The sequence below is a fragment of the Pleurodeles waltl genome, chromosome 10, assembly GCF_031143425.1.
Source record: "Pleurodeles waltl isolate 20211129_DDA chromosome 10, aPleWal1.hap1.20221129, whole genome shotgun sequence".
NCBI lineage: Eukaryota > Metazoa > Chordata > Amphibia > Caudata > Salamandridae > Pleurodeles > Pleurodeles waltl.
In genome coordinates, this window is record NC_090449.1 from 1,044,850,492 (window position 1) to 1,044,875,481 (window position 24,990).

At 46.4% G+C, this 24,990-nt stretch overlaps 1 protein-coding gene across 2 annotated transcripts in view; it reads right to left on the reverse strand.

Annotated features, from left to right (window-relative positions):
* RARB (retinoic acid receptor beta) overlaps positions 1-24,990 on the reverse strand; it is a 292,516-nt gene that overhangs the window by 15,284 nt on the left and 252,242 nt on the right. For both annotated transcript variants that reach the window (XM_069212031.1, XM_069212030.1), the window contains exons 6-7: positions 21,275-21,479; positions 1,481-1,639 (exon numbers count right to left, since the gene is read on the reverse strand). In XM_069212031.1, coding sequence (XP_069068132.1) covers positions 1,481-1,639; positions 21,275-21,479 — 364 coding nt within the window. The remainder of the gene's footprint in view (positions 1-1,480; positions 1,640-21,274; positions 21,480-24,990) is intronic.

Sequence of the window (24,990 nt, forward strand, 5' to 3'; positions counted from 1 at the left end):
ATATTTAGTAAGTTTGCGCCACTTCTGCATCAAAAAATTACGCAAATGCGGTGCAAAAAAAGTATAAATATGGGCCCTAATGTCTGCATTAGACGTGGCGCTTACGTATGGCTCGGTTCAATCACTTCCAGGGTGCTACTGAGAGAATGTGGAGCAACATGGCACCCCCTAGCGGTGTGTGGAGAAAAGTTATCTGGGGAGAATTTCAAGGTGATGAATGTGTGGTTAGATAGAGCACCCACCAAAAAGAGCATTACCAGAGGAAACTTGTTGGTTTTTGCTCGACCAAACCTAGTGCAAACATTTACCTTCAGTGGGAGGCACCGAACACCTTGCATTTTATTTCTGGGCCTATATTTTTATATCACTGTAGCAAAAGGTGCCAAAGATTTCCTGTGAGCATAACTAACTTTTAACATACTTTTTCTCTTAAAACCAATTCTGATTATTTTTGTTGAAGTTTTGTTAATAATCATTTGTCTTTATAAAATTCTTTATTTTCGACAATTGTCGTCTTTGTTCCAGCTGTTCCAGTATTTTGCCAAACGCTGCACCTCACATTTCCCCCCATAACTGCTCTTACAACCTTAGCAAAGAGGACCTGGGCTACCCTTGGGAAACCAGTTCCCTCTGTGGGCCTGGAAGACAAGCACTCTGTTTCCTAGAGAAACATATCTTAAGCCTGCATTGGAGGGGTTTAGTGGGCATTTTGGGATTAAAACACAAAAGCACCACTAAATGTGCATCACTGTTGCTGCAAGGGTGACATCCTGGCCACCACCAGAACCAAAGATTTGCCATCAATGACTTCTCTCCGGCAATGACCCAGAAGAGAGTATATTCTTTCTCGCTCCATCTACAGGGCTGTAATTACCCTGGAAGATGTTTGAGTTTTTCTATTGAGTAAAATAGATACCACTGGAAAAAAAAACATAAACTGCAATGTCCCTAAAAATTTAGAATAATTATATAAACCTATTTTAAATGTTTACTACACCTTCACTGATGTATACACACATATAATCAAACTTTGAGTCTGTATAGCGGGTGGCGCCCTGTGCAACGTGTGCCCTGATGCGAATATACTGTGGCTGCCAAAGCATTAACTTCCTTGGTAGTGTTTTGTTGCCATAAAATACATATTAAAAAGTAGATTACAGCAGTCCAGAGGGGAGCGGCATGCCAGATGTGAATAGGGATGCTTAGGTTTCCGCACAAGGCCTAGAGGAGGAAGAGATAAGACAATCACTTAAAGACCAGAATTTAAGAGCAAGGGCAGTGATGGGGGACATGATGCTGCTGTTTGGAGACTAAGGAGACACACGGATGGCCCAAAAGGTACCCAATCTGCCCCCCATCTCCAGATATCTAAACCCATGGTTGATGAGTCTATGAATGAGTTTTACACTTGGGACTATGAATAAGAGCTACCCAACCAGGAGACCCTAGGGCCTAGGTTGTTCCGAACAGGTGCCTGTACCTTTTGCGCTGATGCTGCGGAGATCCGTGATCTTCATGAGGATCTTTGGGAACATGTGGGGCTTGCTGGGCCGTCTCTTCCGGATGTAGAGCTTCAGTGCTTCCAGCAGTGGCTCCTGGAGTTTGTCCACCTTCGTTGGTTCCTCGAGGTCTTGCCGGTCTGCAGATAAGAAGGTCGAATACATGAATGGTAGGTTCCTTGTAACAAAGCCACAAGCCCTCCCCCAAGGCTATCCTCAAACCAAACAAATCTGACTGTTCGTGTGTGTCCAGTGCCAGTTTCAGGTGACAAATGTCAACATACGCTTGGAAGTTTGGCCTCCGATTGGCCCACGTCCGCAAGGGTCAAGATGCCAACCACAAGATCAAGATATATATATTTATACATATATATATATATTCTCATTCTCTCACTCTCACACTCTCTCTCTCTCACTCACACTCACTCACTCACCGAAAGCACCACCTAGCATTGGTGATACTGCCCACAATTAGGAAATCTGATAGTGGCCAATGAAGGTGGATTTTACAAACTGGGATCTTCCCAGCACGGAGTGAGTTTGGTGGCAATACAATGCCAGCACTGACTGAACAGGAAGGGAAAGTCCAGCATGACTGACTTTTGCAATCCTCATCTCATGGGCGTTATTTAACAATGTACTTTTCAGACCTAAGATACCCAGTCAGGTGGTGTGTGTTCTGCGGTATGCATATTTTCCTCCCTTTAGCTGGGCCCTATAGAGAACCCTTTATTTAATGGTAAATTACTACTTTTCAAACCTTTTTAAAATTACTTCAGTATTTATTTTTAAGTTCCCCCAAAATATTCCAAGACTGGGGTTAGAATCGTGAAAAAAAACCTCTGGACCCATAGTGAGGAAAGTTCCACTTTTTCCAATTTTCCAAATATTCAAGGACTGGAGTTAGAATAGTACATTTCCCTTTGATCATTTGTTAAACCCTGTGCTGCTCTGAGGGTGCAGTTCAAACCGAGAAACTCCATCCGTCATTCACTCAGATGACCCAAAGCTCCTCGGAGTCTTTCTACTGTGCTCCCTCCAGACACCGCTTTCCATGGAGACCTCTCCTATGAGATTCAACTTTCTAATGTGCCCTCGTCTAAGACACTCTTGTTTCTAAAGAGTCCTTCAATGAAAATATTGCGCTTATGGGAGCAGAACTATTATCACTTCTGTGCATCCCCAAATCAAGACTAAAAGATACATTTTAGAGCACCAATGTGCAAAATGTGGTTTGAAATGTATTGCAGTCTATGTAAGTGGCAATCAGTTTCACAACAGAAAGTTTGACATCTTTCCCTACATACCAATTCTATATTTTGGGCCAGATTTATCAAGTCTTTGCTGTGGCACAGTGTCACAAAAAGTGACACACACTGGCACAAGATCTTGAATTGGGATTTTCTTTCCAGTGTAAATTTTAATTTGCACTGGAAAGTGGATCTAAAACAAAACATATTAGTGCCCAGTCCTACTTTGCATCAAGGGGTGGTGCATGGGTATTCCCATACAACCAACTATGGTTTATAGCATTTGTACTAAAAAGGATAGACAGTGCTTTGCACCAAAAATGTACACTTCCTTGAGATAGGCATAATATTTGAGAAAAGTTAAATTTTCTCAAAACTTCAGACTGCACAACACACATACAAAGTGACAAACCTTTAAAGTATGTGTAAGCATATTATTTTGTACTGTAATAGTACCTTTCCAGTACAAACCCTATACTAAATATCACACACCCGTGGACTATGGAGCAAGGGGATATGGACGCCACAAGACAGCCCAAAGTGCACCAGTGGATACGATGACTGCAGCAGCGCCATGTCTCCCTTTCACATAATACGGCAACTTTAGCTCATTGTTGTTAATTGTGCTCTCTCATTTACTTATCTAGCCAATGCCCAGACCTATCCTCATCAATGTGTTGAACAGCGATGGGCTGGAATGGTACCCAGGGTGACTGGCAGTAGTTCAGGCTACTTGCAAGCATCCTCACATCAGCTTTTGGCCCAGATTTTCAAAACAGTCACGGAACGCAGCACAGCAGCCAAAAATGATTTGTTGTGTGACAGGAAGGGGGCAGGAGAGTGTCATCTCTACAGAGATACGGCTCTCTCCTCCCTTCTCCCTAGCGCCGGTGTGGATTTTAGCTGCCGTGCACCACACACACAAAACTTTGCGACATAATGCAAGTGTGTGTGCAAGAGTCTAGTATAGGTTTTGCACTGCAAGGGTACCTTCCACTACAAAATACTATACTTAAACACACTTTAAAACTTTTCCTACTTTGTATATGGGCTGCACGGTGCAGCACACATGCAACGTTGGAAAAGAAAGGAGAAATAAAAATAAAATCTCCTTTTAACACCTCCTTTCAAATGGCATCAATTTCTGGTGCTAAACCCTGCCTACTGTTGTTTGTAGATAGGGTTTTGCTTCAAAAGGCATGGGTGGCTGCATGCCCCGTTGACGCTAAGTAACGCAAAGCAGTGCTTCACGCAGCTTTGCATTACTTTTAGAACTTTTGCACTGGAAAGTAAGTTAGGAAAAAAAAAAAATTGTGCTGGTTAGCATCACGTTTGTTATGCTAACCCAGCACAAAATGTTTGTAAATCTACCCCGCTGTGTGCCTGATATTTAACATGCCTTCCTCCTCAGGGCACATCACGGTACCCTTGAGTGCTGCACATTGGAGGTCACGCTCACCAGACCTGCCTGGATTTAAAGGACACAGAGCTCCACGCATTTTGCGTTGTTGCCACCTTCCCCCAGAGACGTTTTAAGGTGTGGGCACTGGCCCAGGTTCCTTGTCTTTCAGGCAACTCTGTTGTACAGACAGCACTGATGACCCTGGATGAGTATTTAACATTGATCTTTTTAAATACCATTTTCCTTTAATTAATTTTTAACACTGGTAATCCATGGGATTGTTTGGAAGGTTTGGCAGGGAAATGTTGAGTGTTTTTTACCATCATGCACTATCTACTTTAAAAAGTTTATTTTAGATCGAAACAGGACTGGCCCCATGCATAATTGCAATAGTATTAGCGAGCTGCAGCTGTATTACACGTGGTACAATCCCTGACCTCGCCCTCGCCGCCGTCCCACGCGGCCGGAAGGCCACAACCGGAGGAAGGGTCCTTCTCCCACCACGCCGCCAAGAGCTGGAACTTCCTTCCCATCCACCTCAGAAGATCTCCCACTCTATCACAATTCAGAAAGGACCTCAAAACTTGGCTCTTCACCTGATCCCATTTGACCTTCACTTCTGTCCCCCTCCCCCCTGCGCCTTGAGACCTAACGGGTGAATATCCGCGCTCTACGAATACATTGATTAAGCGCCCCTGCACTGTCAGTGATCTGGCCAAAGAGGCCAAATAAATTCAACGTTGTTCCGAAAAGGGCCCGTAAAATCCTTAAGATGTCCCTGCCTGCCCCTGAAGGCCTCTAATGTGTGATATAGTGTCTAGAGTCTGGCACTGGGAGACAGGCTGAGAATGAGCAACAGTACTGAGGGTGGTAGGTCTTCGGTATCAGAGGCAGGCCCAGAAGCATAGTGCTTTAGCACGTGTTCTAGACACTATATGACATTATTTGGGCGACTCATTTATGGGGAAATCAGGAGCCAGGCTGATAGCTTTTATAGTTTGGTAGACTGTGGTGTAGGCCCAAGTGAATCGACTCTGCTTCAGACCCCACCCCCGACCTTTTAAAAGCAGTAGAAAGCATTGGAAATTTTTGGAATTGATTACAGACTACTTTGGTGCCACAGGCTAAACAAACACAAAACAGAAGCGAACAGGAAAATATTACAGTATGGTAATCGATGAAAGGATCTGTAATCAATTTATCATTAAAACCATGTCAGGCTTTCTAAGAAAAAGAAATCATAAAAGATCAGCTTCAGTGGAAACCCAATTTACAGAACTAATTTTGAAAAGGTAGATTCGGGTACTGGAGTGATTCGAGTCCTGAAATACCTCCAATCGCCACACGATGGCAGGAGTGAACTAAAGATGAATGTAAAACCAATAGGCACATATGGCATGAACTTGAACGATGATGCGCATCTAGGTTCAACTTAAGTGCAAAAAAACACAAGCATTGGTAAAGCCAATAGGTCGCCTTTGCCAAAGCCAATAGCTCTTGTAATGTGTTGTGCCATGTTGTATATTAATGAGGCTGCTGTTCAGCATGGCTAAAACATAGTGGTGTGGAGTGTCGTAGAGTGGGGGAGTGAAGTGTTGTAGATTGGAGTAGGGGGAGTAGAATGTCGTAGAGTTGAGTAGAGTAGAGTTCAATGGTTCAGTGGCAGAAAGTATTTTGGGGTGGATTAGAGTGAAGTGGATTGAGCTAGTGGGCTTGAGTGGAGTAGAGTAAGGTGGATTGAAATGGGGTGAAGTGTATTGGAGTGGGGTGGGTGGGTGAATTTGATTGAAGTGAATAGGACTAGGATGGGGTGGACTGGCCTTTGGTGGTTTTGAGTGGGATAAATTGGAGTGGGGTGGATGAAATTGGACTGCAATGGAGTGGATTGAAGAGAACTGGAGTGGGGTGGATTGGAGTTGAGTGGGTTGATTGCATTGGGGGGTGGGCTGAACAGGGGTAGAGTGGGGTAGATTGGATTGGGGTTGACCGGATTGAATTGGGGTGGGCAGATTTAATTGCAGAGGGGTGGGTTGGATTGGAGTGGGGTGGATTGCATTGAGGTGGGGTGTATTGAGTGGGGTGGATTGTAGTTGGGTTAATTGGAAAGGAGTGGATGAAATGGATTGAGTGGCTGGGGTTGGACTGGATTGGGATGGAATTGAGTGAGGTGGGGCGTAGTGAGATAGAATGGACTGGAGTGGATTTGAGTGAGTCGGTGGCTTGGAGTGGAATGGATTTTTTGGAGTGGGGTGGATTGGATTGGAGGGAACTGGAAGTGAGTAGAGTGGACTGGACTGGGGTAGAATGGAGTGGGGTAGATTGGACTGCAGTAGGGTTGGGTGGAATGGAATGCAGTGGGTTGAGGTGGACTGGAATGGGTGAGGTGGATTGGAGTGAGCCGGGTGGATTGGAGTAGAATGGATTTTTTGGAGTAGGGTGGATTGGATGGAACTGGAAGTGAGTAGAGTGGGGTGGATTGGATTGGTGTAGATTGGAATGGTGTGGATTAGACTGTGTGGGCTGGGGTGGGTTAGATTGATGTGGTTTGGAGTGAAGTGGACTGTGGTAGATTGGACAGGAGTTGGGTGGATTAAGGTGGGCTGTACTTGACTGGAGTGGGATGGATTAAGGTGAATTGCATTGGAGTGGGATGGCTTGGAGTGGGGTGGACTGAACTGGTGTCAATCAATCAATCAGTATTTGTAAAGCGCAGCTACTCACCCATGAAGGTATCAAGGTACTGGGGGGAGGCTCCTCATCCGAAGAGCCACTTCTTGAGGTTCTTCCTGAAGATGGCGAGCGATGGGCTTTATCTGAGGTGCAGGGGGAGGTTGTTCCATCTCTTTGCTGCAGTGTAGGTGAAAGATCGTCCTCCGGCAGTGGTTTTGGGGATGCAAGGGATGGTGTGGTGAGGATTGGATTGGGGCAGAGTGAGGTAGTTTGGAGTAGAGTGGAGTTGGGTAGATTGAAGTAGAGTTGGTAGGATTGGAGTAGAGTGGGGTGGATCGGAGTTGAGTGGGGTGGATTGGAGTAGAGTACGGTGAGGTTGATTGGTGTGGGATAGATTTAGTGGGGTTGAATGGAGTGGATTTGAGTGAGGTGGATTTAAATGGCACGGGGTGGACCGGATGAGGTGGATTGGAGTGGGATATATTGGATTGAGGTGGGTTAGATTGGACTGGGATATGGTAGGGTGGATTGGAGTGGGTGAAATGCACTGAGGCGGATTGGAGTGAGGTGACCTGGATTGAGAGGTGGACTGGAGTGGGGTGGACTGGAGTCAGGTGGACATGAATGAAATGGGATGGATTAAGGTGGTGTGGGGGTATTGGTTTGGAATGAGGTGGATTAAGGTGCACTGGATTGGACTGGGGGATTAAGGTGGATTGGAATAGAGTGGGGTGGAATGAGATGGGGTGGACTGGACTAAAGTGGGATAGATTGGAGTGGGGTGGATTACATTGGTGTGGAGTGTGGTGGATTGGATTGGATTGGTGTGGGGTGGATTAAGGTGGTGTGGGGTGCATTGGTTTGGAATGAGGTGGATTAAGGTGAACTGGATTGGACTGGGGAGGATTCAGGTAGATTGGAGTGGGGTGGACTGGATAGAGGTGGGTGGATTGGATTGGAATGGGGTGGATTAGGTCAGATTGGGGTGGGTTTCAGTGGGGTGGATTAGACTGCAGTGAGTTGGATTGTGGTGGATTGTAGTGGGGTAAATTGGATTGAGCTGGATTGGTGTGGATTGGATTGGGGTGGATTGAGATGGAGTAGGTTGAATTGGGATGGAGTGGGGTGGATTGGAGTGCAGTGAGGTGAACTGGACTGGAGCAGGCAGTCTGGAGTGGGCAGACTGCAGTTGGGCAGATGGATTAGAGTGGGGCAGATTGTTTTTTTAATTGGAGTGCTGCAGATTGTTTTGGAGTGATGTGGGGCAAACTGGAGTGGGGCAGGTTGTTTTGGATTGGAGTGGGGATTGGAGTGGGGCAGGTTGTTTTGGATTGGAGTGGGGATTGGAGTGGGGCAGGTTGTTTTGGATTGGAGTGAGGTAGACTGTTTTGGACTGGAGCAGGGATTGGGGTGTGCAGATTATTTTGGATTGGGGTGTGGCAGATTGTTTTGGACTGGAGCAGGGATTGGAGTGTGCAGATTATTTTGGATTGGGGTGTGCAGATTATTTTGGATTGGGGTGTGGCAGATTGTTTTGGACTGGAGCAGGGATTGGGGTGTGCAGATTATTTTGGATTGGGGTGTGCAGATTATTTTGGATTGGGGTGTGCAGATTGTTTTGGATTAGAGTGAGGACAGATCTGAGTGGGGCACATTGTTTTGGATTGAGTGGGGCAGATTGGAGTGAGGCAGATTGTTTTGGATTGGAGGGGGCATATTCTTTTGAATTGGAGTGGGGCAGACCTGAGAGGGGCAGATTGTTTTGGATTGGAGAGGGTAGATTGTTTGGGATTCCAATGGGGCAGATTGGAGTGGGGCAGGCTGTTTTGGACTGGAGTGGGGCAGATTGTTTTGGATTGAAGTGGGGCAGATTGTTCTGTTTAGCAGTAAGGCAGGTTGTTTTGAGTAGCAGTGGGGCAAATTGTTTTGATTGGACTGGGGCAGATTGTTTTGGATGGGAGTGGGGCAGATTGGAGTGGGGTAGATTATTAGGAATTGGAGTGGGACAGATTATCATGAACTGGAGCGGGATAGATTGTTTGGTACTTATGTGAGAGACCCTCCAGCCATTCCCTAAAAAACACTCAGAAAGGCTTATAAAGTGGACACCAATCTCCCGGGTAACTGGTGGGAGGATAGGAACGAAAGCAACACAGAGGTTAAGAAAACCGACACTGGGGCACGGGAGAGGGAAGTTGTGGGAGAAATACTTGGTTGAGCACCAAGAGAGAGGTGGTGGGAAGAAGCAATTGGACAATAGAGAGCAACATGGGGTGCAGGGAACAGAGGTGCATGTGAGGGGGAGATGGCTCAAAAACATAGACACTCTAACGGAGTACTTTCCGCGAACAAAATAAGTAGTGCTTGCAAAGCAAGCAGTGGAAGTGGCAATGCCAGTCAAAGAGATTGTAAAGAGGCAATGCTACATGGGAGGGGCAAACAGAAGAGAGTGACAAGAAAAGCCAACCAATAGTAAGCAATGACGGGCTCCAAGCCCCTAAATTTTCTTAGTAAGCTACAATATAAGCTATTGCAGACTTGGCCCTAAAAAAAAAAAAACAATTTGTGAAAGCAAAATTCAGTGCCTGATTTATAGAATTTTCTGCCAGCATGGTGGAATTTCCTTGTTCTCTAATCTACAGCCCCTCCCACCATGGTCTTTTGAGGGGGAGGGCCGAGAAGAGAGGGCAGCTTTTGAGGCCGTCACTGCCTTAGCAGCTATGGAGGTGTATTTGGAGGGGAAGGGGACAAGGAGAGGATGTGGGCTCCAGAGTCTGGTACTTATGTGAGAGACCCTCCTGCCATTCCCCAAAAAACACTAAGAACGGCTTATAAAGCTGACACCCATCTACCGGGGAACTTGCAAAACCCCTGATGGGCAGCAGTGCACCTACAAAACGACACAGGTGTTTCTTTTTTTTTTTTTTTTAAGTGGGTGGGCGGAAGAGAGGGAGCAGCATTGGGGAGTGTGGGCGAATGGCAAAGCAGCACAGGATGGGTGGTGCATAAACAACAAAGCAACACAGGAAGGGACGCAAAAGCAATGGGGGGGATAGTTGAAGGCAACATGAAAGCAACTGGAGGAAGGGTCAGAACGAAAGCCACACAGAGGTTGGGGGAAACCAACACTGGGGCACGGGAGAGGGAAGCTGCGGGAGAAATACTTGGTTGAGTTTCAAGAGAGAGAGGTGGCGGGAAGATGCAATTGGGCAATATAAAGCAACATGGGGTGCAGGGGAGAGAGGTGCACGTGAGGGGGAGATGGCTCAAAAACACAGACTCTCTAACGGGGTGCTTTCTGCAAACAAAATAAGTAGTGCTTGCAAAGCAAGCAGTGGAAGCGGCGCTGCCAGTCAAAGAGATTGTAAAGAGCCAATGCTCCATGGGAGGGGCAAACAGAAGAGAGTGACAAGGAAAGCCAACCAATGGTAAGCAATGGGTGGCGCCAAGCCCCTCGATTATCTTGGTAAGCTACAATATGCCTCACAACAGACAGTGCATCCCCTATCTAGTTGGCACATCGTAAAAACAGATGAAGACTCACACCCATACATTTGTGGCTATTCAGACTTTGCAGGTCTTTTCTCCTGACAATGGTAGGAGTACATATATTGCAGGAATGGAAATGGGGAAAGAACACCCTAAATAATATGGCTATGGTGTAGGGAAAGGAACCTCTTTCTATCTGTTGCCCCTTTCTCGGTTATCTCAGCAGTCCGCTTCCTCTATCTTCAGTTGGTTGAATTGTTTACTGAGTTTTGCTCATCGGATTTGACAACGCACAGCACCACCGGCCTCTTTTGTGGATGTTATATCTTCACTTGCTAACCTGCGGCATCCTTCACGGCTGCTGACCATGGATTCAAGACTTTGTGCTTCACTACACTGACCCTGCTTCCTAGGCTCCTCCTCTTGCATTTGTAAAGCAATGACTTGTTTTTTGCTGGTGTGCCTTTTTTTTTTTTTTCACTCTATTCATTATTTTAGTGAATTACTTTAAAGCACTCAGATGCTGAAAGGCTTCAAGGTGCTAAAGTCCAAAGGGATTGACCAGCAAAGGCCATCCAGAGCATAGTAACAGGCACTGACCAAGGCCCAAAATCTTCAATAGAATAAAGGGGTTTTAACAATCTCCTAAAAAATCAAATAGTTGCCAATTTCTCTAAACTAGAGAGGCAATTCCTTCACAATCTTAGAGTTAGGACGAAGAAGGCCCTACCTCAGAGCATTCTCTCCTAATTTGAGGAACGCAAAGCAGAAGGATGCTTTCCAGACTGGGATGGAGAGAGCAAGGCAACTAGACAACTTGGCTGTTCATTATAGGAACACTTGTGCCGCAGACACAAGCATCTGAATTCCATTGAAACAACAAAAGACACTGAGTGAGATGCTTGCAAACTTCATAGTGTGATGCACCAAGTACGAAGGATATCCCCAGTTATAGGTCCTATGTTCTCCATGCCTTAGGATCAAAGTTACACTTATAGGATCAAAGTCACACTTATCCTATGAGGTCAAAAGGAACTGATTTGAAGTTACCTGCCTTCCTATTCACAGGAAACGTGACCTGGCCATTCAGGGTGGAGTGATCCTATTGGAGCAGGTTAAAGACTGAGGGCCATATTTATACTTTTCGACGCACAACTGCGCCAACGCAGTTGTGCGTCAAAAAATCTAACACCATTCTGAAGTGCCATGCGGGCGCCGTATTTATTCAATGACGTTAGCCGGCGGCGCTGCCTGGTGTGCGTAAAAAAAAATGACGTACACCAGGCAGCGCCAGCGTAGGGGAATATGGAGCTTGGGCGCCAAAAAATGGGGCAAGTCAGGCTGAGGCAAAATTATCGCCTCAACCCGATTTGCGCCATTTTTTTCGACTCCCAACCCCCATTGTAATGACTCCTGTCTTAGCAAAGACAGAAGTCATGCCCATTTGCCCAATGGCCATGCCCAGGGGACTTCTGTCCTCTGGGCATGGTCATTGGGCATAGTGGCATGTAGGGGGGCACAAATCAGGCACCCCTATGCCACAAAAAAAAATAATAATAATACTTACCTGATCTTACCTTATGTTCCCTGGGATGGGTCCCTCCATCCTTAGGCATCCTCCTGGGGTGGGCAAGGGTGACAGGGGGGGGTCCCTGGGGGCATGGGAGGGCACCTCTGGGCTCCTTCCGAGCCCACAGGTCCCTTAACGCCTGCCCTGACCAGGCGCTAAAAAACTACGCAAAAGCGGCTGGACGTCATTTTTTTTTACCCGCCCACTCCCGGGCGTCATTTTTGCCCGGGAATGTAAATAAGGCGCACATGCCTCGGAGTCACTTTTTTAGACGGGAACGCCTACCTTGCATATCATTAACGCAAAGTAGGTGTCCACGCTAAAAAATGACACCAACTCCATGGACTTTGGCGCTAGACGCGTCTAACGCCAAAGTATAAATATGGAGTTAGTTTTGCGTCGGAATTGCGTAAAAAAAAAACTATGCAATTCCGGCGCAAACAGAGTATAAATATGCCCCTGAGTTCTATAAGTTCTATCTGGAGTGTTACAGTGGACAAAATACCAATGGAATGGAATAGAATGTGGCTTTCCATCCCAGTGACCATGACATGTGTAAGCATTCCACCCATCACCTTTTGTTCCGTTAATGCTACACCATAACTGCAACAGGTAAATTCATAAATTGGTCCCTCGCTTGCCGTTCCACACAATTTGATGCACCTCACTGATGAAGCACAATTTGACTGGAACCATGCAGGAGTGAACGTCACCTGGAGTTTGGGCTGGACTGGGAAGAAGCAAGGTTGCTCACCATCATGAGTGGTGAAGAGGACAAAACAATGATGGACTGGAATGAGACTCCAAACAATTGCCAGCATGGAACATATCTGCAAGCACCCCACACCACTTTTTGTTCTTTTTTAATGGTGTGCCTACTAGATAGGGGATGCACTGTCTGTTGTGAGGCATATTGTAGCTTACCAAGACAATTGAGGGGCTTGGCGCCACCCATTGCTTACCATTGGTTGGCTTTCCTTGTCACTCTCTTCTGTTTGCCCCTCCCATGGAGCATTGCCTCTTTACAATCTCTTGACTGGCACCGTGATTTAGAGTTTGGCGGAGGGGTTACTCCATCACAAACGTGACAGATATCTTTTCCGCCATTTTACAATTCCATTATATCCTATGGAGATCATAATGTGGTGGACGGGATCTCCGTCACATTTGTGACAGAGTAACCCGTCTGCCAAACTCTAAATCAAGCCCTCAGTCCAAAGTGCGTCCACTGCTAGAGCTCACTGTGCATTAGGACCCAAACTGCACTTTACTGGTGAGATTCAGAAAGCTTAAACCGGTTTGGAGTTGCCTCCCTTCCTGTTCAGAGGGGGCGTGGCCTGGAAGTTCAGGCTGGACTGTTCCTATTGGATCAGGGCAAAGGCTGATTTGCATATGGTTGCTCCTTGTCTAGAATGGTGCAGTGGGCAAAAAACTAAGGACTGGAATGTGGCCCAAGTGATTACCTGTGGCTAAGAGTTTTACGAGCATTGCACCCATCACCTTCTGCTGTATTGTTCTCGTCAGCCAGTGCTCTTCTCTCCTGTGGATACTATTATTAACAAACATCACCTACCAACTTCACCCCATTAGCACTTATAAATGCACGGTAGAGCACCAGTGCACGAGATGGTCACTGGACACACCACCTGTTAACATATTTGGCCTTCTTACTGCAGAATATTCTGTAGAATCCGGATTGTTAGAGATGCAGAACTGTGTACAGAAAACTGCTTTTCTCTGCATTGGATGCCACCATTCAAAAGTGACTTACTTAAATCACAACATTTATTATCCATTACGTAGCCTGGATTAGAGGTCAAAGAGCTATTTTCTCTGACTCAGAAACATGGCCACTGATGTGTTTCCAGCACTATCATTACAGGGACAAAGATCATGTGATGTAATCATATTATAGCAATAATTGATTCTGGAACCTGAAAAAACAATCCCCTTTTTGGTTGCATAATGTTGGGTTCTGTAAGCACTGCAGTGTGGCTTGCATACAGATAAAACTGAGGAGGCGTCAGTGACAGCGAAGGGGTAGAGTGGAAGAGATGCTGAGGAACAGGGGCAAGTGGCAAATAGAAGACAGGAGTGGGTACCACAGTCGTCTTACAAGGTAAACAAAGAGAGAGTTTAAGAATCAAGCAAAGGGCAAAGTCAATAGGTCTGGTCGGGGCAAGTCCTCATTTCTCTTGAATTTTTATGAAAAACATTTGCAATAGGCATTAAAAGTTCAAAGGACATAAAGGGCCCGATTACAACTTTGGTGGAGGGGGTTAATCCATCCCAAATGTGACGGATATCCTGCCCACCGTATTACGAGTTCCATAGGATATAATGGAGTCGGAATACGGCGGGCGGGATATCCGTCACATTTGGGATGGATTAACCCCCTCTGCCAAAGTTGTAATCAGGCCCAAAAAGTGAAATTGCTGACGTCTTGAGGTGAAGTGCATGTTTGCAAAAAAAGTAATAATAATAAAATTAAGCACACAATAAATGACCCATGATGAAATAAAATTAAAAATCATGAAAAGAAAGGCGAAGTCTAGCAGACCTAAGCTCACTCGCCTTGCAATGAAGTTAATTAGCTTGTAGGTGGCTGAGCACAGGTGAAAAATGCCGCTGAAGTGGAATGACTCAGTGCCCCATGCGGTGTGATGCGGTGTGCCGCGGTGTGAGAAAATAAAACATGAATTACGCTTGAACAGGCCAATGGAAAGAGGCATTAAGCAGAATGATGACGGCAAGGGAGCAGTGCTTAATTTGAGTTGGTGGTTACTGGTGCTCGGCACCGGCACTTAATTGTGAACACAGCGCTTTTGGTGATGTCTGCTAGAAGGTGGCGCTGTCTGCCTAATTTAGTGATAACCACAACAACAGTTAATTATGAATTCAATATACATTCAAATGATTATTTCCTGCTGCCCATGCCATTCTTACAGCTTTGGGGGCCTGCAATAGTCCACGTTGTCAAACTTATAGGCGTGTGATGGTTTGTAGTCGTGTTGTAACTGTCTTTGGCAGCGTGACAGGGGTAATGTGTGGTCCAAGCTGCAGTGGTTTCCTGACAAGAGCCCTGGCACTTTTTTCCTAAATAAAGCACTGCAAGGAATCATTCCCACCCAGCCCCTCTCCCTCAGAACAGGCTCTCGTTGACACACATACGTCATCACATTCTTCTCCCAGGAGAACAATTGTCAAGGGCCCAGATTAAGACCGAGCAGGGCTCCCCACCATTTCGATTACCAAGACCGAAGTGGTAACACACATGCGTAGTTTAGTCCAGCTCCCAACTGAACTGCTATGTTCATCTTTGAACATCAAGCGGCATGTGCATTAGCTCACCACAAGAGGGCGCTCCGGGCTGTTTTGTCGCGTTTATGTCTCCGTGTGTTACATGAGTTAGTCGTAAAACACATGCAGCCTACGAAGTCCTCAAAACGCTGCGGCGGGGGGAGGAATCAGTGAGGGAGAGAGCTGTCAGGATACAGAGACTAAGAGAGAAGCCTTGTGGATGGAGTTGTTGTCCCCAAAATGCAGGTACCTCACCTGGGGGAGTGATAGAATGCTGTGGGTAGTTACCTGATGACCAGGTGGAGAGAGAGAGATGGGGCAGGAGGGCTGGGAAGGGAGAAAAGGAGGGCAGCAGGAGAGGAAAGAGGGCAGAAGGGTTAGAGGAATCGAGGGCTGCACAGAAAGACCGAAATCCTGACGCACTCCTAGGAGGCGAGGGCAGGACACAGCGCGAGCAGGCATCCTCCCCCCACAAACCTTATCAGTTAGCTTTCGGACTTTCTTCAATCGGATTGTGCGTGAAAAGAAGGGCCCAGACTCAAGTACCAAGGATTCTAGCTGTCACTGGTACAGCATCCTTCCTGCCACCCTTTCAAGAGGTAACCCGCTCATCCAATGGAAGGAATCCCTTAGTGGTGCCTGCTACCCAGGGATGCTTTTAGGGCAGTTAGACAGGTGCGGCCGCACTGGGCGCTGACCTGGAAGGGGGGTTGTGGGGGGATCACTGACCTCCATGGGCGGGCGCTGTGATTAGCATAACTTACAATTTAAAAGCACCTGCTGCAAAGTTCCCTGTGCCTCCAGCTTTCAGGCAGCAATAAAAATGTGAAGATAACTCTTGTGATTCATGTTCCTGCTAGAGACAGAGATCAGTGTTTTGTCTAGTGCCAGTTTTGACTCGCCGTAAAGCAGTGCAGAGGGTTAATATGCCTGCTGCAAAGAAAGATCTTTATTTTATGTGGATAGCTGAGTGGATTAGTAAAGCCAGCCTTTACCTGCGCTTTAACACAAATGAAATGTTTATGAGTGAGAGGTTATGGAGAGGGGGGACACTTTTGCCAAGAAGTAGTGAGGGAATCAGAGTAGGAGGTCCACTGAGGAGGTGGAGGGAAGGGGGAGGCAGGGTGGTGGCAAAAAAGTTTATCGCACCAGGGAACATATTTGTACTCTGTTTGCACCGAATTACCGTCCTTTGATTATTAACTCTAATTCGCTGCAAAACTAACTCCATATGTATACTTTGGCGCTATACCCGTCTAGCGCCAAATTTATGGAGTTAAAATCATTTTTTGGACGAGGAAACCTGCCTTGCCTTAATGAGATGCAAGGTAGGCGTCCCCGTGCAAAAAATGACTCTATGGCCTTAACGCCATATTTATACTCCTGTGCAAAAATGGTGCACAGGAGGGAGGAGGGGTCAAAAAATGGTGCAAAACTTGCTTTGCCCCATGTTTTTAACGCCTGGGTCAGGTCAGGCGTTAGGGGACCTATGGACCTATTTCCATGGTAGAACACCATGGAATAAGTCCACAGGTGCCTTCCCAGGCCCCAGGGACACCTCCACCCACACCAGAGGGACAGCGGAGGATGGGGGGCCCCATCCCAGGTAAGTACAGGTAAGTATTTTATTTTATTTATTAAAGTACCATAGGAGGCCCTGAAATGGGCCCACCTACATGGCACTGGGTGCAATGGCCATGCCCAGGGGACCCTGGTCCCCTGTGCTGGCCATTGGGGTGGTGGGCATGACTCCTGTCTTTTCTAAGACAGGAGTCATGTGGTATGGATGGTTTCACGTCAGAAAATGACGTTAGGCAGGTCAGAGTCATTTTTTTTTTTTTTTACTTTAACCTGCCTAATGTAATTTTTTGGTGCAAAACCCCCTTCTCCCATACCGCCAGCCCCACCCGACTAGTGTAATTTATTTTTTACACTAGCCTACCCTTTGCACCAATCCATAAATATGGTGCCCGGCTGGTGCACAGAAATGGTGCAAGCCAGTGCTAAACGTTTTGGTGCAAAACTGCGTTAGTGCAGTTTTGCCCCAAAAAGTATAAATCAGGGCCCAGTTGCTGCCAGCTCTAAAGCCGGTACCCGCCCTTCTAAACACCTGTAGGTTGATTCCAATGCTTGATCCAACTATCTCTTCACAGCTCTGCATGTGTCTAGTTCCTGACTCCAGTGGCATTGTGGGCAAAAAACGATGGACTGGAATGTGACCCTTATTACAACCGAATGGCTGAGGTTAATGCAACCATTTCGGCCATCACACTTTTGTTTTCCCTCTTCGCAGCTGACCCTTCACCGTCCCAGTCACCACACTGGTCCACTTCTAGGGTCTACCTCATTTGGGGTCCACTTATTTTGTGACGAAGCCCCGTGAGACAGGTGTTACACGCTTAGCTTACTTTATGTTTGCTATCTGCTGAGGTGTTGCCTGAAGAATTGTTTGCAAATACTACATGTAGCTAATTTGGTACAACTGCTGCAACGTTTGCTCTTTTTCTGTATTACTCTAAGGGGCATATTTAAGGAAAAGTGGTGCATCATTGATGGTGTGCCACTTTTCTAGCGCCGCGTTGTGCCCCCTAACAACACCATGTGTGCCCTGTGTTTACAATATGGCGCACCTTGGCGGTCGTGACCACATTAGCATCATAATTTATGTCGCTAATGTGGCGCTTTGCTGGATTAGTGCCATAAATGATGGCGCAAATGCAGCAAAGCACACGGAGGCCCGTTGTTTTTCAATGGGAGCATCATCTTAGCGCCAGCCTTATGCGCGTTAATAATGACACTAATAATGGCGCAGTGAAATCTAGCAAATTTCACTGTGCCATTTTACTGGGCCTCCCTACGTTGGAACACCCCCCGGCATACATTATGCCTGGCACAGGCATAATGTGGCGTCAGTGTTTAAAAAGTAACACAATGCTTGCACTGCGCCACTTTGTAAATATGGCACGTGGGAAATTGCACCTTAACTCCATATTTGCATAAAAATAATTACACAAATGTGGCACAAGGTGACGCTAGGGGCATCATAAATATGCCCGTGTGTCTTTGTATCTTAGAGATGCTGTGCAGTGTTTTTACTTTTCTCTGTAATTGCTAGTTCCCAATGTTATTAACCTCAGTTTCGTTACGTGAAGTACTCTGATGTCCTCCAATCTTTTCTGCGCTGTATTAAACCACAGAATCTGTGCATGAGAGCGGCACAGCCACCCATTCAGCCCGTGATGCAGCCACTCTTCGGTCATAACTGTTTTTTGAGAGGCACTAGCTTGTCAGTGATCTAGCCTCCATGTGTCCCTGCACAGTAACTCATTTGTACAAAATTAAATTCAGGGCTCTGACGAAGAGAGGCCCTCCACTTGTGTTCTTAAAGCCTGGGTACCAGATACCAACGCTGCCTAGTCTTGATTCCACCTCAGGCCTCTTTAATCCACCACCAGACACTCCCTGCCTCTTTATCTCACTCTTGCAGATTATTTTCCATCCCTGGTTTCTCCCTTTCTCGCTGTCCTATATATCTCTGCCACTTCCTTCTCCTATTGTCACCTTTCCTTCTCTCGCTCCGGGTTAAAGCCTGATGACGAAAAATAATCCCCAGTCACCAAAATGGGCGACAGTGCCCTTCACCTTCAGCCACTGTCACAAAGTAAGCATTGCCTCGGGGACCGTCAGGTGACAAGTGTGTTGATGTTAGAGGGAAGGGTCTTCATGCAAAGGTCTGCAGCCACTCAGGTAGGAGGTAACTTCTTTATTTCATGGCAGGCCCTTTGATTATGGCAACAGATGATAGGTCCTATCGGGCCTCCATCCCCCCTCTTACTCCCTGTCACCTGGCCTCCACTCCACACCACACACCAACATTCAATTTCATCATTCACTCTCAGCATTCCAGACACTAGCTCAGAGATGCAGAGAATGGGGACACAAGATGCTATCCACCTCTCCCTCCTGCACACAACAAAACAGCCTTTCTCTTGCATATAAGGAAGAGGGACGGTTATTAGCAATCATTTAATCTCAAACATGTCTTGCTGAAACATTCATGCAACAACCTGTTATTCTCTCCAATATACACACAGACACACAAAGACAACAAACAACAGTCACAGGAATTCTGTGACAGGTTAAAATATAAGGCTCCCCCAAACCTCATGTCAAACACAAAAAGAAGACAACATCTAATTTGTGACTAGCAGTGCACAAAAGTCCAAGAGTGCAAGTCTTGCAACCTCCACGGAAAAGCAGCCCTGCCGCCATGTCTGCATGCTCAAAATTACACCTCACAACATTTATGCATACAGGACACTTAGTCAAGCAATAGCCAGGACACAAAACTCACTGGCTTCCTCCGACAATGGGTTTCCCCACCCCCATCATCCCTAAATCCACACATTCAAGACACAAAACACAAATGGAAAGTATAACCATACATCAGCTCATCTCAAAATTCCCCAACTAGACTCCAACACAAAACCACCTGTTATCACAACTATACCCATACACGATATCCCCAGACATCAACTCACATTACTAAACTACACAGCACAACAAACTCATATCTTTTCCATCATCCACCAGCAGCATGCACATTCTCACAAGGACAACACATTCACCATTAGCATGCACACAAGACTGCAGCTGAGCTCTTCCAGCATCTCCCACATCCAGTTGCACTAGCTGGTTAAACCAACATGACTGAGTGCCAGGGTAAAGAAGACACTTTAGGGCATATTTACAAGAGGTTTGAGCCACCGGTGAGGCACCTTTTCTGACGCACCAGCAGTGAAGGCTCATATCCACAAGGCCACGCAAAGCCACTTTGCATGGCTTTTTGTGGCCTTGTAGATATTGTGTAAGGCAATGCAGCTCAAGTCGCTGCGTTGTCTTACCCTGCGTCAAAGATACATTTCATGGGCATTACGGTGGGCTTTCCCAAGCAACACCCATTTACAAGGATTTGTAAACCTGGGAATGTGTAGGAGAAATACCTTTATTTCTCCTCTTTTTTTCCTGTATGTGTGCTGCATTCTGCAGCATGCATACAAGGAGGAAAACACCTCCAATGATTGTTTTTGTGCAGGAAGGCGTCCTAAGGCCCTAAGTTAACAGAACCTCTTCTTAAAGCGCTGACTGACTCTCCCCAGAGAGGAAAGTCCCCATTTGGTGCTATTCATTGTTACAAGACATCTGTCTAACTCCTTGACCACATTTGCATCAACTCCTGTGGTCGCTATGCGCTGAGTGCCATATTATATGCAGGTCACACGCAGGGCCCTCCAAGGCATGTCCCAGTCTGTGCCATTGTCCATTTATTTGCAAAATCCTACCACACGCTCACCAAAATGTATGATTGTCCAAGCTCCATGGGCTTACTGTAAGGAGATATCCCAGTGTCTCAACAGCATGATCTCCTCTGTACTGTCCTTATAACAAGGTCTCCCTAGAATTTCCCTTAAGATTTGAACCATCTCCTCAGTTTATAACTCCACTCAGCCGGCTCCTTGTCTGACCTAGCCCAGTCTCCTCACTGAGCTACTCCTGCCCAGCAGCTTGAGCTGACATCGCTTGCCGGCAGAATTGAGATAGGGCAACCCTAAACTGGTCCTCCAGGGTCACAGGGCCATCATCCTTCTACTCTGCCAGAAATAGTTCCCAACTACCTCCAGATTTCTTTACATGTTCACATGGAGTCTTCATACAAGTATTTGGAGATGCTCAGAGGAGAAGTCATATAAAGTCATTGAGTTATAGCAAAAGCATAGGTCCTGTCAGTCGTCCACCCTTCCTCCTACCGTCCCTGTCTCCTCGCCTCCACTACACACCAACATTCTATCACCTCAGTGACTCTCGGCATTCCAGACACCAGCTCAGCCATACAGAGAATGGTAGCAGACGGATACTACAAGGTGTCCATTCACAAGCTGCAGTTCTCATTCATCCACTTGAATTTGCTAGTCCCGAGGTGGAGGTGCCACAATCCGGAAAGGACAGAGTGCAGTTGTTGTTTTTGTAGGTTGCATTTGGGCCTCTTGCTCTCTTCCACTAGTATGCATTCCTTGAGGTGCCCATCACTCCTTACCTTCACAGATGAGACAAATAGCGCTGAGTAGACCCGTCTCTGTGTCGTCCATCTCCAAAGGCAGCAGTTGATTGGCAAAAGTGAAGACCAGGTCGGTGAGTGGACCGAAGCCCGCGTTGTGCATCTGGGTTCGGTTGAGTGTAAGGCCGTCAGAAAAGGTCATAGTGTCCTGCTCAGGTGTGTACCGGGTGCATATTCGCAGGATCTGAGAAGAAGGAAGACAGCATGTGGTTATTGAAACATGGACAAAAGTCTATGCATACAGCCTGTCAACTGCACCACATTTCAGCACATCTGTTCAAGCAGGAGTGTCATCACAACAGATTTATCACAAAGCATTGGCAAAGCCAAGAGGCCTAGCCACAGCAAGCAACTGGAATGGATAAAAATGTTAAAAAATCAAAATAAAATTACCATTGCATATGGTTTGCTAGAATACTATGGGTGCTTCCTAGCAGACTAGCATGTGTAGGACAGGTATAGAAAGCATTTTAGCTTTAATACGCATAGGAAAATATCATTCTTATAGGTGAAAACTAAATGTACCATTTGCTTTGAATTACAGCAGTCTGAACATGTTTTAAACACACAATGATGACTAAGTAAGTAAACTTTATTTGCATTCGGTAATAAGAATCATTGCAATAAATATGTGCAACACATTCAAGTTAAAAGAATCAGTTTACAATCTGAAAAACATAGTAACAAAGTACCAAAACGTCTCTATATAGAGCCACCTTGAGCATACTAGTGCCCAAAGCAAACCAAGAGGAAAGGCACATCCAACAAGTGTGCATGTGAATAGGGCAAGACCCCACATGATTGAAGAAACAGCTCAAAAGTGTGACCGTGTGGGTTAATAAAGATGTATGCATAAATCGATGAGCTTTATAAAGCACTCTTATATGAGAGATGACTAAAAAACAGAGGTCAGCAAGCCACTGAAGGCACCAACTAGGTTCTAGTTTGATGCCAGGATCTGGTCAGCTCAATGTCCTCTTGGACCTTGAAGCCCAGAATGAGCCAGTCTTTCATGTGGCTTTGGCCTCCCACCCATGCTCTAACTTCATGTGGCCAGAATTAAAGTCCAACCCTAACCCTTGATGTAAAACAGGAGAAAGAGATACTCATCTTGTGGCTGAATTGCACAACGTGAAACCTTAAAACCCGGTTCTCCACTTGGACAAATTGTGTGATCCTTGGAAAATACTTTATTCCACAGGCCTCTTTTTTTGTACCATCAAATTACATGAGCTCAGGATCTGCGCTGTACAAAAAGCTCTTGTGTTTGATGTAATAAGTTATTATGGTGCTCTGTGTATAATGAGAAACAAGGCCACACATAGGGTGCACATGACTACTGACTTGCGTTTTAATACACTAACGCCACTGTTGTTGGTGCGGAGGGCGAGGGGGCAGGAATGTTTCTAAGTTCATATTTATAAACAAGCACTGGCAAAGTGAATAAGTCTAGCCTTTGAGATCTATTAGTTCTGCCAATGCCTTTTATTCATGCTGTACGGCAGGGGCAAAGTCATGCAACTTGATTGCAGACCTCTGGATGTAGGACTGCTAAGTTGAAAGATCTGCAGGGTGATGAAGGAAATAGTTTATAAGCAGATACACTCGGAAGGGTCAGGTACATCTCATATGGCCTCAGCATAGGTTGGTTAACGCTCCATCGCTCCTCTATAATGACAGGTTAAATCCCTATGAAACCTGGGAGCTAAGGAGCTCAGTGAAATCCCAGCTCCATAGGAACAGGAGAGAAACGTATGGAAGACAAGTCTACAGAACATTATGACATCACAGCTCTGTAGAGCAGGGGTCTTCAAACTGGGGGGTGGGCTGGTGTAGGGGGCCTCAAGTGCTACCGTGGGGGGGGCGCCAAGCTCTTGGCAAAAGGAGCATTATACAGATAACAGGGTTTTGTCTTAAGCAGAAACATGTTATTGCATTTTTAAAAAGGTAACAGTACTTAACTGCAATGTTTACATAAGTCTAAACATATTTAATATTTCCATCTTAATAAAATAATTGTAAAAACTTCTGAGGAGGGGGGGTGATTTCTATTTTTCAAATGGGGAAGAGGCAACATTAAAACTTATGAAAACCACTTCTGTAGAGGCAGGACCAAAAAGTACGACCACAGCAGCTGCAGAACACCACGATATTGGTGGATTCCCTATCTACATGACATGTGGATTTACTAGACAAACCCATGCCACTGGAACAACTGTCCCAATTTATAAATTAACGCATTCTGGCAGTTGTAGTCCTCAACCCACTCATGTGAACTTGTGGCTAACCAACCTGAAGATGATGATTTTGTTGAAGGAAGACACTGGGCTGGAACGCCTCTGTACAGATGTGGGGACTGTGTTGGGAGTCCCAGGGTATACAGGGGTTACTGGGCTCAGAATGGGACAATCAGATCCTTTTACCACGTGTCCTGGAGCTTACCCTTCCTGTTGAGCTCAGAAACTAGCACCGAGTGTATCTTTTAGGAACATGACCCTCTGGGTAGCAAAATGGAGCTGTCCAAGGCTTACTTTAGGGAGAGGGTGTGGAGTTAAACACTTTCAGCTCATTAAATCAACTAATGCATGTCAGTAACTCAATGTCCACTAAGTGCTTAGACTGTGAAAAAGAAAAAGGTATTTTACATAAGAATCATGTGGAAATATATAAAGCTCAGTAAGGAACATCAATAGGGGTCCTTTGTTGACTTGAGGGCAGCATTTGATCTCGTCCTCAGACAAAGGGGGTCATTCTGACCCTGGCGGCCTGTGGCCGCCAGGGCCACCGACCACGGGAGCACCGCCAACAGGCTGGCGGTGCTCCCACGAGCATTCTGACCGCGGCGGTTCAGCTGTGGTCAGAAGCGGCAAGTCGGCGGGCTCCCGCCGACTTACTGCTGCTCGGGGGAATCCTTCATGGCGGCGGAGCGCGCTCCGCCGCCATGAGGATTCTGACCCCCCCTACCGCCATCCTGTTCATGGCGGGAAAGCCGCCATGAACAGGATGGCGGTAGGGGGGGTCGCGGGGCCCCTGGGGGCCCCTGGCGTGCCCATGCCACTGGCATGGGCACGGCAGGGGCCCCCGTAAGAGGGCCCCGCAAAGTATTTCAGTGTCTGCCTAGCAGACACTGAAATACGCGACGCGTGCCACTGCACCCGTCGCACCTTCCCACTCCGCCGGCTCGATTACGAGCCGGCATCCTCGTGGGAAGGGAGTTTTTCCCTGGGCTGGCGGGCGGTCTTTTGGAGACCGCCCGCTTATGTTCTAATAAGCATCCATGAGCATAATTATGCCCAAGTCTCATGGGACAAACAGGGCACGCCTGCAGAACGCATTCCTACATAAAGAGGGGTACGACAGGCGTGTGTTTTATCCCCCACTGCGTTATATATTAATGATGCTATCCAATTCCTCAACTAGTGTGTCTATGATTGTCCCAAAATTGAGGGCGCCTCTATCCCAGCTCTCCTCTTTGCAGACAACGCAGTCCTCATTTGAAGAACTGCACTTCATCTTCAGAACTTAGTGGATAAATTCCTAGACTTCTGCAATTGACAAAGCATAGAGGTTAACATCTCAAGAAATAACGTTATGACCCTTAGGCCCCATAAGTTCAATACCAGTTGTATTAGGATGGGGTTATCAAGATGCACAAGGTTGATAATTTTGCTTGCATTGGTGTTAGGGTTGATAAC